The following is a 13920-nucleotide window of genomic DNA, read 5'->3' as shown; positions in this document are numbered from 1 at the left end:
TTGTTATTACAATATTGTCACGTATTTATGATTTATTACTTTATTTGATGTTTTTATTTAAAGTTTCGTCCGTTTATTTTATCTATTTATTTTACTTTACTTTAGAGTATTTTATTCACTTGGAGCCAAGAGTGCTCCCCTTGACGTGATGACGTCCTGACACGTCACAGCACGTATGCGCGAGGACCGTGGACCGTACGGGGCCCAGTCTGGACTGCTAACCCAAAACACTTTGGATTAAATTGTAGTTTTTAAATCTTTAATTACTGAAGGCGGAATTTCACTACTTCCGCTTTCATTCTGAAGGCGCGGGGTGTGTTCTTGCAGCTGCTCGCGCCCAACCCTCTGTTGTTGTTGTTGTTTTTTTTTATTATTATTATTATTATTACCAACAGTCGCGTGTTGTGTGGCCATAGGTTGTGGCTCGTGCTGCTTTCACCCCCTGCGATTTCGGTGCCGCCGCCCGACAGTTGGCTCACAGCGCGTATGCAGCAGAATGGCTCGAGCGGTTCTTCTAACGGTTCTGGCGACTGCGGCGGCGGCGGCGGCGGCGGCTGCGGGAGGGACCGGCAGGCTCTGTCCTTCAGCCCGCTGCCCGCCGCCACTACACGGGTGAGGCGGTTCATTCAGGAGAGACGGACGCTGCCTCTACCCAGAGTGATGGTGGTATTCTCGGCCGCGGGTGACACCGAGAAACCGGGCGATGCCATGTCCAGCTCGGACTCCGCTGCCGAGGATGAGTTCCGAAAGCCGGCCTCCCCAGCGCCGAGCTTCGCCCTCAGCAAGCCGCTCCGGTCCTCGCTCAACACACCGGAGCTGGAGGTAGGCTAGGCCGCTTTATCTGACCGTTTTAACGGTGGGGAATCACGTTAAACTGCTACACAAACAAGCTTACCACACTCATGATATTTAGCTTAAAACATTACAGGAATTATTACTTAATTACCAGTGGTGGAAGAAGTACTCAGACATTTTACTTACTCTAAGTAACAGTAGTAACGTTAGGCTATTACCAGAAATAAAATAAAAAGTCCTGCATTCAAAATCTTACTTTTAGTAGAATTACAAAGGTATTAGCATCCAATAAAGTACAAAAAGTACACATTATGCAGAATTGCCCATTTCAGAAGAATAGGATAACATGTATTATTGAATTATATGTATTGATGCATTAATATGTACATTGCTTTATGTTGCAGTTTTTTTTTACCACAGCTGGGTAGCATGGGATCAAAAAAGTCTTATCTTAATCTCAAGTAACTAAAGATATCAAATAAATGCAGTATATAATATATAAGTATAGTAGTAGGTAACTATAAAGTAGCTGAAAATGGAAATACTCAAGAAAGGACCTCAAAATTGTACTTAAGTACTTGTGTAAATGTACTTAGTTACTGTCTTTCGTTAACATAAGATTCATTAGTCAATAAATAACAGCTGGTGTCCATAACAACACAAATATTAAAAATAGAGAAAGTAAATTACACTCTGTTTGAGTTTCCATATAACTATAATAATTATGCCCAATACGTAATATCACTATCCAATGGTGGGATGTAACAAAGTACATTTACTTAACACTTTTGTACTTTTACTTAGTTTTGAATGCAGTATTTCTACATTGCATTATTGCTATTTGTACTGAAGTAAAAGATCTGAGTACTTCTTCCACCACCTGTCACTTACAAAATAATGTTACAGAGGTCAGAGGTTTGAGCTGGAAGTGCCCTGCCATGATTGGCTGTGTGTTGTGTCACATGACTTGCGTTATTGAGCGAGCACGTGATGTACACATCATGTCTACAGCAGTAATCCTCTTATTTCTGAGGTCTAACAGTTAAGTCAAAGACTGGTTGTTTACAGCTTTTTAAATAATCCAAAGATGTGTTGAATTAGTCCATTTAACGACAACAAAGAAATGTGTTCTGCTTTTCCATTTTTTTTTTTTTAACAATTACAAATGTACATTCATTACATACATCTAAAGGTCCAATAACGTGGTGCTCTTTGGAGGTGGAGGGGGGGGGGTGTGGCCTTGACCAACTGCCACTTTGCTTGTTTGAAAATCATGATGTCTCTCTCGCTCATGGGTGGGCCAAATTCCCTAGGTGGGCAAAGCAGAGAAAGGGGAGGTAACCTTGCTCCTTATGACCTCATAAGGAGAAGATTCCTGATTGGTCCATCTGAGCTTTCATTTTCTCAAAGGCAGAGCAGGATACCCAGGGCTCAGTTTACACCTATCACCATTTCTAGCCACTGGGGGACCATAGGCAGGCTGGGGGAACTCACATTAATGTTAAAAAAAAAACTCATAAAGTGAAATTTTCATGCCATGGGACCTTTAAATTGTCAATGGACCTTTTTCACAGCAGACATTTTGACTTGTCATAGTAGGAAAAGCATAGCTGAGATTGATAATCTTAACGATGGCTCAGTTCCATCAAGTGTCCCAGTAAGATATTTCAGTGAGTCAGCATGAACAATACCAGGGCCTCTCCTAAGTGGAATGCAGCCATCAGTAATGGTTTTGAATACACCTGTGCTTTTCCTGCAATGACATGTCAACATGTCTGCCGTGAAAAAGGTCTGTATGGGGGCAAATAAACATCAGGATTCGCAGACAAAAGTTAAAAATAAATAAAGTACAGCACATTAGTGCAGTAGGTCAAATTACAAAACCATAAAATATGATAAAATATACACAAATGAGAAATGTTTTTGGAAATCCAACTGAAAATCAGTCCAAAAGTTGTTCTACTTATAACCTAGTGGGTCCACTGTGTGCATGCACTAGGTCATTTAACTCCTATAATGTAATGCAGTACCAGAACCAGTAATAGTTACACAGGTAATCTCCCTTTAAGTCCTATAATTTGAGAAGAGATCATAGAATCCTGCACACTGTCAAACTAACACTTGTACTTACTTTAATTAAGAGTTTCAGTCCTAAAGAATAGATCTAGCGACTAGAGCCCGACCGATATATCGGCAGGCCGATATTAGGCATTTTCAAAACTATCGGTATCGGCATTTATAATGGCCGATAAATGAATGAGTGTTAACATGGTTGTTTATTTTTTTCCCAATTCAAAGTTATATTTATGAAGCTTACCAAGTCTATTAATACTGGTAACTTTGATTTTTGTTGTTATTGTGTTTTTGTTCAAAGGACTTTAAGTTTCATATCTTAAGTTTGTATTTTTATACATTTTATTTATCAGAACTTTAATATATTTGGATGTTCTGTTGTGACAGTAAAACAAATAAGTTTATAACTACATTATCATATTATTTTAGTGAGGACTACAAATAACTAATGTTAGGAAAATCTGTTTATGTTTCGTTATGCGTTTCTGGATTTATTTTTTTTAAATATATATCGGCCGATGCATTGGAATATCGGATTTTGAAATTACCAAATATTTGTATCGATATTGGCCTTAAAAATCTCTTTATTGGTCGGGCTCTACTAACAACCACAGTTCTGCATATTTGAAGCCTCATTTAAGTCCTTAAAGTCAATAAAACATAACCCTGTCTTCTTTAAGGCAATATGAAAGTCTTTATATCCTAAAACAAACAAATGAACAGACATATTAGTAAAAAGACAAAACTGTGCTGCTTGGACTACACAATCTTTAAACTTGGATTGATTGGCTGAGAGACCTGCATTGTCATTCGTCACCTTTACCTCGGTAACAATTAATGAAACAATACTTTATTAAATACACCTATGCACAGGAATCTCTGTCCTCACAGCCGGAACATCTGAGTTATATTTATATAACATATTCAGTATTTAAGAACACTATTGTAGGTATTTGTTTGCAGTAAAATATGCCCCTTTTTGTTTTTACGTCTTTTGACTATCAAAATAAATTATAAATAGATTTCAATGACACTTTTATGCCTTCTTGTTATACTTTCAAGCTGTAAATCTTTGGTGAAATACCCAGCCATAGCCATGTTATAGCTGAAATAGCTCTTCATTTTTTTATCCATTCAACGCATACGTATCTATGGTGTGTAACAAGCATTACAGTCTCGGTTTTATCTCTATATTTTTCTAGTTTCCGGAGGTTATCTCTCTGAACGTTGGGGGCACATACTTCACCACTCGCCTGTCAACGCTGCGACGATACGAGGACACCATGTTGGCCGCCATGTTCAGCGGGCGTCACTACATCCCACGTGATTCTGAGGGGCGCTACTTCATCGACCGGGATGGAACATATTTTGGGTGAGTTGCACTGTGTGTGCGACTTTTTTTTTTTAGACCAGGGAGCTGACACATGTTTGAAAGAACTAAACAATGTACAATGGTTCAACCAGACTGACAACTGAAAGGGCAGAAAGAGACAAAGATCCCTCTGAGCAACAGTTGAATAAGAAGAGAAGAAACCAGCAGTCTTTGTTAAAAGAAACAGGAAGCTTAGCATCAAAATGTGTGCAGATTTATATAGGAACCGCTTCCTGTTTCAGTGTCAAGTGCACAATGGACCTTTTACACAGCAGACATTTTGACTTGTCATAGTAGGAAAAGCACAGCTGAAATTGATAACCTTAACTGAGAGATTGAACTCTCTGGAAATGGATGATGGAGATGTTCACATATGACGACTACGATGATTTCAGATTATAGGCAGCTTTATTCAATATTGAACAAAGCAGATAACCCTGTGTACACACACAAGCTGCATGTACCCAAAGTGTCTCCCGATCTTAGGATTGAACATACATTTTATACTTTCTGGGGCCGCCCATCAGGAAACCCTTATTCATGATCTCATCCTAATACTGACAGGTCCCCCTACTCTAATAGACTCAAACATCCCGTAGCCCCTTCCAAAGGCCATTTGTTACTCAATCAGTTAGTCAATTAGTTACTCTAATTTGTTATTAACTTAAACATCTGAACCAGATGCCACCATCGCACGCACAGGGCCTCTTAGCCTCACTGTGATCTTCTTCCTCGATCATAATAAAACATTAACATATGAAATATGAAAATACATTTGAGTACATGCAGGCTTGATTATTTCACCTATCATTAACGATGGCTCAGTTCCATCAAGTGTCCCAGGCCCAAAGTGAACCCTGAGGACCAAAGACTCACAGACTTAATTGATCTCAGGTGCTAAGTGAGTGAGTGTGTGAGGCCACATGGGCTCAGATAGGTAGAAATGGGATTGGGACAGCACTTCACGAGATCACATGTTACCATGGCGAAGTTTAATAACAAAGATGTTGCTGGGGATTTTCATTTTAAGTTTGTTGCTTTCCACACGGCCAAGGCCCAGGAAACGGCTGCGTGGTTCCACATTATTTCAAGCTCTTGTTTTACAAGCTGGAAAACAGGTTGGTCTGCTCCGTGGCCGTGTGTCGTGCTGATGTTTGCCTTTGTAATTTCCGGATGTCCCCTTAGGTCTCCGCGGTAAACGTCACGTTTTGAAGTGTGCTAATTCCCTTTGGTGAAGTCTGCATCGATGCGGACTCGCAGAAAGGGCTCGGTAAGTGTGTACTCAAACCCTCACGCCCTTTGAAATTCAACATTGGGACAACCCTAAAGCCCTTACGAATTTTGCGAGAACGCGCACCAAAGTCCGTGAGTCTGTGTGTTCGGACTTTGGGATTAGGCCCCAGTAAGCTATTTCAGTGAGTCAGCATGCACAATACCAGGGCCTCTCCTAAGTGGAATGCAGCCATCATAGAGAGCCAAAGTCACGCCCTTCTACTTCCGGTCCATGGGACCTATCTTGTCAATGGAGAGATAATAATTATTTTTTGATCCCGTTTGAATTGAGCCATGGATTACAAATATGATGTTCATCACTTTAAACATTATTTTTCAACCGAAGAAAGTCTCATTTTATTGTTGAAATGTTGAAGTATAAGACTGTGAAAATACGTAATTAGAAAGACTACACACTTCATGGATGACGTCTGGCTGAAGCTACGATGTCTCTGTGTATCGTACCGGGGATGTAACGTTACTCAAATGAGCAGAGGATCTCGCTTGTTCTTTTGCTTATCTGCTGAAAACACTTCACTGGATAAAACCCAGCAGGTAAGATAACGTTACATGTTTTGTGTAACAGAGCTAAGCTAGCTAGCGAGCAAGCAAACCAAGCATCAAGCTAGGTGAGGTAGATTGTGTGAAACGGGAGATGTAGTCCACTGAGCGGTTTCACACAAAACTAAGTGGTACTACGACAAACCTACAGGTAACTGAGACTTTCTTCGGTTGAAAAATTACCTTTTAAATTGACGAACATCATATTTGTAATCCATGGCTCAATTCAAATGGGATCAAAAAATTATTTGCTTCTCGCCATTCACTACCGTTCATATTTTTTCCGAGTTTAGGTCCCATGAGGTCCACCGGAAGGGGCGGGACTTCGGCTCTCTATTAATGGGTTTGAATGCACCTGTGCTTTTCCTACTATGACATGTCAACATGTCTGCTGTGAAAAAGGCCTATAAATGCAGCCTATAACAAGCTGGAGTTAACAGGCAACATGTTGCTTTAGCAAAGCTCTTCTTCAAACGTCACAACAGGAACAGAAGGTTATTCTAGGGTTAGCACTGTGGGAATATCAGCTGAACATACTATAGACTGACCCATCACAGTTTAAACATCTCCAATCTAACCACGGAGTAGACTGCAGAGGGCCCAAAGAAAAACACAACAACTCAATATTTAGAGCCACATTGCCCCGTTGGGCTTCAATAATGATCAATGGTCACTTATGCTTTTCTGGACTGGAAAACTAATTCAACATCAACATTGGAACAGTATTCTCCCATCATGCAACACTGTCTGTGGGACATCCACTAAATGGACGTTTGAACTATTTAATTATTTTTGGGGGCCAAAACTATTTCTGTTAAACTCTACTAAACTATTTTGGTGTCTGAACTATTCTGTTTCGATTCTTTGTTTGAATAGTTATTATTGAAGGAAAGAAGAATATAACAGCTGATTACAAACGTTTGAATGGCCGTGTACCACATTATGATCACACTAATTTAATATGGTTGTAATTTATTTGTCTGCGGAGCGGTTGCAGTAATATCTTCTCATGAGTATGGCAGAAACACCTGCTAGAGGAGGTTTCTGTGAGAGAATAAGAAGTGTGTAAATGGCAACCGAGAGATAGCGGAGGATACAAAAAGTTCACACTCTGCAATCTGAAAAGGTAAAGCCGCTGATGGCAACTCGTTATATTCTGACAGGTATTCATGAGCCTCTCTGGCTTCTCTCAGTGCCGTAAACTGATTTACATTTCTATTTCTGTCCTTGTTCACTGACGTCTGTACCGATAAAAATTGGTGAATGTGAGTCTGTCTGTGGCTTATTAAAAATCTCCATCTCAGCTACTGATATCAACAGAGATTTGTTAAACTTTTGTTCACCACTGAGACTCCAGACAAAAAAAATTATACTCAACGGAGAGGGTGACTTTTTTTTAAATGATGACAATGATGATGTTGTTAAGGTATAATATATACTGTATGTAAATATGTATATGATGTTTAGCAGGTAAAATGTTTACTGTGCAATGTTTGCCATTGTAGTTTAGCGTGTTAGCATGCTAACATTAGCAGTTAGCACAAAGTACAGCTGAGGCTGATGGGGAATAGAGCTCCACAGTCCCGCCCCTCCTCGGAGAGACCTTGGGTTCCGGAGGTAAATTTCCCGTTCATTTCTCCCATTGACGTCTGGAAAAATCCGTACATAAAGAGTTTTAGACCCTGCCTCAGGCTAGCCAGCTACGACGTGACTCATAAGCATACAACGTACCATTTAGAGAGAAAAAACGAAAAAATCCAAAAAAAGTCAAAGGTACAAGACTCTGTACATATTTTCATTATCGAGCGAAGGAACTACTCATCCCATAAACCACCGCGCACCACTGAATAAAGGAAGCTAACGTTAGTTTAGCTAACAGCTAATTCGGCTAACCGCTAGCTGAGACAGCATGAAATAACTTTAAAAGACCCTCAAAATAAAACCTGAAAATAACCGTTAACATATATAACGGCTGTTACATCGGCTGTAGCCTGCTTTACCCAGTGTTCAGTTTGAGTTAACGTTATTTTCGACTGAATTAAGCTTTCAGCTAGCAGTTAGCCAAATTAGCTGTTAGCTAAATTAACGTTAGCTTCCCGGTGGAGGCTAACGGCAGAAGTGTGGAACAGATTGTGATTTGTACAGTGTCGTAAATCCTCGAAAAACAGGATTATCATCTTGCGCGTGTGCATGACGGATCGTGCAGGCAGCTCGAAGCTCACCCTCCTCACCAGCATGAGTTCCACCAATCAGAGGCATCACTGTGGGATTGTTCAGGATTGTGGGTAATGAAGTACTTATCCAAGACATCACGAATAAAAGACTTTTATCTCAAAACATGGTTGGTGCCCCATGAACTTTTGGCGTCTATATGAGCATATACAATCGCTGAGTCATGTCGTAGCTGGTTTTAAGTCTACAATCGACGGTTACGATTTTATGGCTTATACTCCAATTGTCAATGAAAAAATCTTTTTACTTCCTGAACCCGCTGTGGGCGGGACTGTTGAGCTCAATAAGAAAAGCTAACTTTTTTTATTGTCAAACTAGATTTATCCCGAGAGAAAGGAAGAAGGAAGGACTGCAAATATAGAGTACAAAAAAAATCTAAAATATATACATTAAAGGTCGATCAAAAATGTGCAAATAGTAACTTAATTACATTTAAAAAAAAAAAGGTTTTATAGCACCATATTGTACAAAAGCAGTTCAGCTTTACATAAACAAAATAAAACTGCAAATAAACAGACATTCAAGCATACATACATATTAAAATACACATATGTACGCACATACAAACAAGTATAGCGTACAACTACGGTGTGCTCATTTAGGAAAAAGCTTGATAGAAAAGGAAGGTCTTTAATTTGGTTTTAAAGAGAACACAGTGTCGGAGCAAGTCTAAGATTAGCAGGCAGACTGTTCCATTCTTTAGCTGCATCAATAATGAATGCCATCTCGCCAGACTTTAAAAGTGCTCCAGGCACATGCAGGAAATTTCCATCTTGTGACCATAGAAATCTGCAGGGGTTATAAAGTGACAGCATGTCTGAGATGTACTGTGGAGACAGAACAGAAGGTGCTGGTAAGGTGCAAATGTACAAATGCCAAACAGTTAACGGAGAGGATCATAAAAATAAACCGGTTTGTGGTAAGACGCAAATCCAAACAGCACTGAAAGGAATGTCATTTTTAAGGTGTTTTGACAATGAAACTCCAAATCTCCAAAGTTATTTATAATTTAACCTGCCAGGAACATGAATGTCTGAACTAAATTTCATAGCGTTCCATTTACAGGTGTCATTATTCCGATTTTAAATCGAAAATTGATCGAAATGAGCTTTCAAGAACAAAGTCAGAGGAACACCAAAGTCAGTAGGCGTCATGGTCATGAGATATTAACAGTAAGTCTGGAGCAAAGTGGGCCCGTAGCATTGCTAAAAAGCTAAAAATATGAATGTGAACACAGGCTGAGTCAAGATGTAAGACTTATGTAAGAGTGGATTGGGGTAAGGTCAGTTCTGTACGAATGTGTCTGTGTGAGGGCGTGTGTATTACAGATTGAAAAAGAAGGAACTAACAGAATGAGACAAGGAAAGATGTGACTATATAAATTAATAAAAACCCAGACACGCATTTGGGACATTAAAACCGGTGCTTTTAGCCAATTGTGTTTTTGTGGAGCTATTGTCTTTGCTGGAAAATAAATCCTCTTCCAGGTTGCTGTTGTGTTGTACACTGCAGCAACTTTATTTTCCCATAAGGGAGTTCTGCTGCAGAGAAGCAGTAGCAGAAAATCAACTTTATTGGCCAAGTTTGTTGATACATACAAAGATTTTGAGTCCAGCTGTCAGTAGCTCTCAATATACTGAGCAGTTGTGGAAGAAGTAAAAAAATTCAAAAGTATTACCAGCTAAATGTAGAAAATGAAGAAACAGGAAAATATTCACATTTAAGAAACTGGAATCAGAGAGTTTTTACATTGCTTTCATAAACAATGACTCAAATCGATTAATCGATGATCAAAACAGTTGACGATTAATTTAATAGTTGACAACAAATCTAATAATCGAGTACTTGAGTAAATGTACTCAGTTACATTCGACCCCTGGTGCTGAGAACAAATGTACTAGGAATATTTAAATAAACATATACCGCTAAATAAAGATAAGGAGACATAAATATATAGCTAGTGTGTACGGGAAGGTAGGTATGAAAATAGATCTAAAACAACCGGAAATTAGGAATATAGTTGTGTGTGTGTGGATTTGTTCTAGTGATACCTATTTCCATTTAAAGGGACATCCTGAACTTCCTCCGAGAAGGTGAGCTTCCTCACAGGGACCGGGTGCGAGCGGTGCACAGAGAGGCTCAGTACTACGCGCTTGGCCCGCTGCTGGACAGCCTGGAGGACACTCAGCCGCTCACAGGGGAGAAAGTTCGGCAAGCTTTCCTCGATCTGATGCCCTACTACAGAGGTACCTGGACTCTGTCTCCCTCACACGCTGAAGAATGAGCATGGATGTTAATGTTTACTATGGAAAGTAGGGCTGGGCGATATATCGATATTATATCGATATCGTGATATGAGACTAGATATCGTCTTAGATTTTGGATATCGTAATATCGTGATATGACATAAGTGTCTTTTCCTGGTTTTAAAGGCTGCATTACAGTGAAGTGATGTACTTTTCTGAACTTACCAGACTGTTCTAGCTGTTTTATTATTGATTATTTATCTAAAATCTAAGTGTGAAGATATTTTGCGAGAGAACTGTCAACTCTAGAATATATCGCCGCAATATTGATATCGAGGTATTTGGTCAAGAATATTATATCTGATTTTCTCTATATCGCCCAGCCCTATATTAGAAAATATGGGACGTAGAAATAAGTGCTGAAAATGTGTAGAAGAAAAATTTAACAATTTAAAACGTTGGAAAAAACTAAAACAAACCTTATGGCGCTTTGATTTCATAAAAGGTACTCCTGTTGTTATACAGTATTTATGTTCACATTTTATTGTTATTTGAACAGCTGAGCATTGAACCAGGTGAAGAAACATGTTTATTATTTATTCATTTGATTTTGCAACTGTTCACTGAAATAGCCGGTTTCTATGAAACTACATGTGACATGTCATATTTGGCTTTGACTTTGACTGAACATTTGCTCTCACTTTGCGGAAAAAATATCGGGATATATATCGTATATCGATATTCAGCCAAAATATATCGGGATATGACTTTTGGTCCATATCGCCCAGCCCTAATGGAAAGTAATAGTTTTAAATAGGGCCGCCTGAGTATTTAAAAAGAATTCACTAGGGATAAATGTTAGTCACACTGAATCTAAACATATGTGTATCATGTCTGCGTGTTGAGTAGGGCTGTGCTCGATTGAAGAAATTCTTAGTCGACTAACACTCATTCAATTGTATCGACTAATCGATTAGTTGATTTAATCGACAGATCTGTAAATCTGAGTTTCTCCGCAAAGAGTCATGCTAAAGCACCACTTTAATTCTTGTGTTTACCAGAGATGTGCTCGTACGTTTCTTGGAAATAAGTCATTCAGCATGAAAAAAGCATCAAACATGACTAATCGACTAAAGAAATCTAAGTTGACTAAGACCAAAATGACCGATTAGTCGACTAATCGACTAAGAGGGAGCAGCCTTAGTGTTGAGATTTGACTGAGTTATGACTCCCGAGAAGGAGTGTGATTTTGATGCAAATTGCTGCAATCGAGCACCGATTGATTGATTTACGTCCAACAAAAGGCATACTTTGCCGAGCAGCTGATAAACCTGAATAAATCGGGCTCTTCTCATGAACCAAACATGAAATCACAGGGCTTTCAAGTGGGGGAGCGGAGTTTGTGTCCTGGAAGAAGTTAAGGGGAAAATACAAGAGTTTCACCCAGGAAACAGGTGTGTGTGTCCTGGGAGTACTACTTAGGGGGAGCGGTGTTTTAACCCGAAGCACAATCTTTCTTTAAATCTTAACGAGTCGTTTTGGTGTCACCTTTTGTCTCGGCTAAATTTAACGGTAAAGACCGCTAAACATAACTGTCATTTGACCGGCCGGCGAGTGCCGTAATTTTGTAGGATATCATACGAACCTGTTCATGAGAAAGCGTTGAAGATTATTATTATTATTATTATTATTATTATTATTATTATTATTAGAGGTGTGAATCTTCACTCATCTCCCGATTCGATTACGATTATCATGTCAGCGATTCAATTCGATTCGATGCATCACGATGCGTCAAATACATTTTTCTTTTAAAGCCATGTAGGATATTTAATTCATAGCTTTTCAAGCTTCAAAAACTAAACATTCTGCAGTGCTCTAATTCTAAATAAACTGGATACATAAAACTATACGGCACTGAGCACATGGCACTTCCTGAATGTGCAAAACATACCAGAATATGTAAACAGAAATGTTGTTAGTCCGACATTAAATTGTAAACAGAAATAATCGAATATGGCCCGGCCGATTATCGATGCAGCATCGTCCACGTCCACGATTCGATGCATCGATTATTTGATTAATTTCAACACCTCTAATTATTATTATTATCATTATTATTATTATTATTATTATTATTATTATTATTATAACAACTGTTTCTATTTCAGACAATCTGGAGCGTATTGTGGAGATTGCCAAAATGAGGGCGATTCAGAAGAAGGCCCGGTTTGCCAAACTGAAGATCTGCGTCTACAAGGAGGAGATGCCCATCACGCCGTACGAGCGTCCTCTTTTTAACTCTCTGCGTTTTGAGCGCTCGGACAGCGAGGCCAAGCTCTTTGAGCATCACTGCGAGGTGGACGTTTCTTTCGGGCCCTGGGAGGCCGTGGCGGACGTTTACGACCTGCTGCACTGCATCGTCGGCGACCTGGCCGAGCTCGGCATCACCGCCGAGCAGCAGTGCATCGGCGTCTGCGACAAGCACCTTATCAACCACTACTACTGCAAGAGGCCCATCTACGAGTTCAAGATCACGTGGTGGTGAAGCTGGGGGGAGACAGTCAGGGGCCGATGGGACCAAAAAGCAAAAAGGATGGATGTTCCATCTTCACTATGACTCGGCCGATATTGGCTTTTGTATTGAAGGCGCCAATATTTTGTGCTGACATCTTAAAATGTGACCTTTAAATCATGATTCAACATGTAAGTATTCTGTTTCCCCCAAAATATTTTTTTTATTTTCTTTCGTATCAAAAGTCATAACACTCAGTTGCCAGTTTATTAGGTACACCCAGCTAAAACAACAGTCCTGCAATGAATTAGAGCTGCAAATATGATTCGATTAGTTGTCAACTATTCAGCAACGATTTTGATTGAATTGGTTTGAGTCTGTTTTTTTAATTTTTTAACCAGCTTTTTAAATGTGAATTTTTTCAAGTTTCTTCAATCCTCTACGACACTTAACTGAATATGTTTTGAGTTGTGGACAAAACAAGACATTTGAGGACGTCATCTTGGGCTTTGGGAAACACTGATCCACATTTTTCACAATTTTCTGACATTTTAAAGACCAAACAACTAATCGATTAATCGAGAAAACAATCGACAGATTAAACGACTATTAAAATAGTCCTTAGTTGCAGCCCTACAATAAATCTTAAATCTCAAACAGTTTAACTAAAACATTAACATTATAACCTCCATAAAGGAGGATTTATTCCCAGACTGTTGGGTTAGTAACATTAGCTTTAGCTAAGTGAGCCTAATAAACTGGTAAATAGGTGTAAATACCAAAGCACTACTACTACTTTAAAGAGTAAAAATCCATTTTTTTAGCCTGATCCTACCAGACTCTGGTCCATTAGC

General features: G+C 39.3%; 1 protein-coding gene across 1 annotated transcript; it reads left to right on the top strand.

Annotated features, from left to right (window-relative positions):
- Positions 1 to 210: 210 nt before the first annotated feature.
- kctd7 (potassium channel tetramerization domain containing 7) lies at positions 211 to 13540 on the top strand. Its single transcript, XM_028596155.1, has 4 exons — positions 211 to 822; positions 4071 to 4240; positions 10373 to 10551; positions 12723 to 13540. The coding sequence occupies exons 1-4, from the start codon at positions 487 to 489 to the stop codon at positions 13097 to 13099; spliced, it is 1062 nt and encodes a 353-aa protein (XP_028451956.1). The 5' UTR covers positions 211 to 486; the 3' UTR covers positions 13100 to 13540.
- The last annotated feature ends 380 nt before the right edge of the window (positions 13541 to 13920 follow it).

The sequence above is a fragment of the Perca flavescens genome, chromosome 13 (genome assembly GCF_004354835.1).
Source record: "Perca flavescens isolate YP-PL-M2 chromosome 13, PFLA_1.0, whole genome shotgun sequence".
Taxonomy (NCBI): domain Eukaryota; kingdom Metazoa; phylum Chordata; class Actinopteri; order Perciformes; family Percidae; genus Perca; species Perca flavescens.
This window is presented reverse-complemented; position numbering and strand designations above follow the sequence as displayed.

Excerpts from the sequence above, each read along its gene's own strand:
- kctd7 (XM_028596155.1), top strand. The coding sequence starts at position 487 with ATGCAGCAGAATGGCTCGAGCGGTTCTTCTAACGGTTCTGGCGACTGC. Across the intron at positions 4,241-10,372 it reads CGGGATGGAACATATTTTGG|GGACATCCTGAACTTCCTCC; the intron begins GTGAGTTGCACT and ends TTCCATTTAAAG. Across the intron at positions 10,552-12,722 it reads TCTGATGCCCTACTACAGAG|ACAATCTGGAGCGTATTGTG; the intron begins GTACCTGGACTC and ends TTTCTATTTCAG.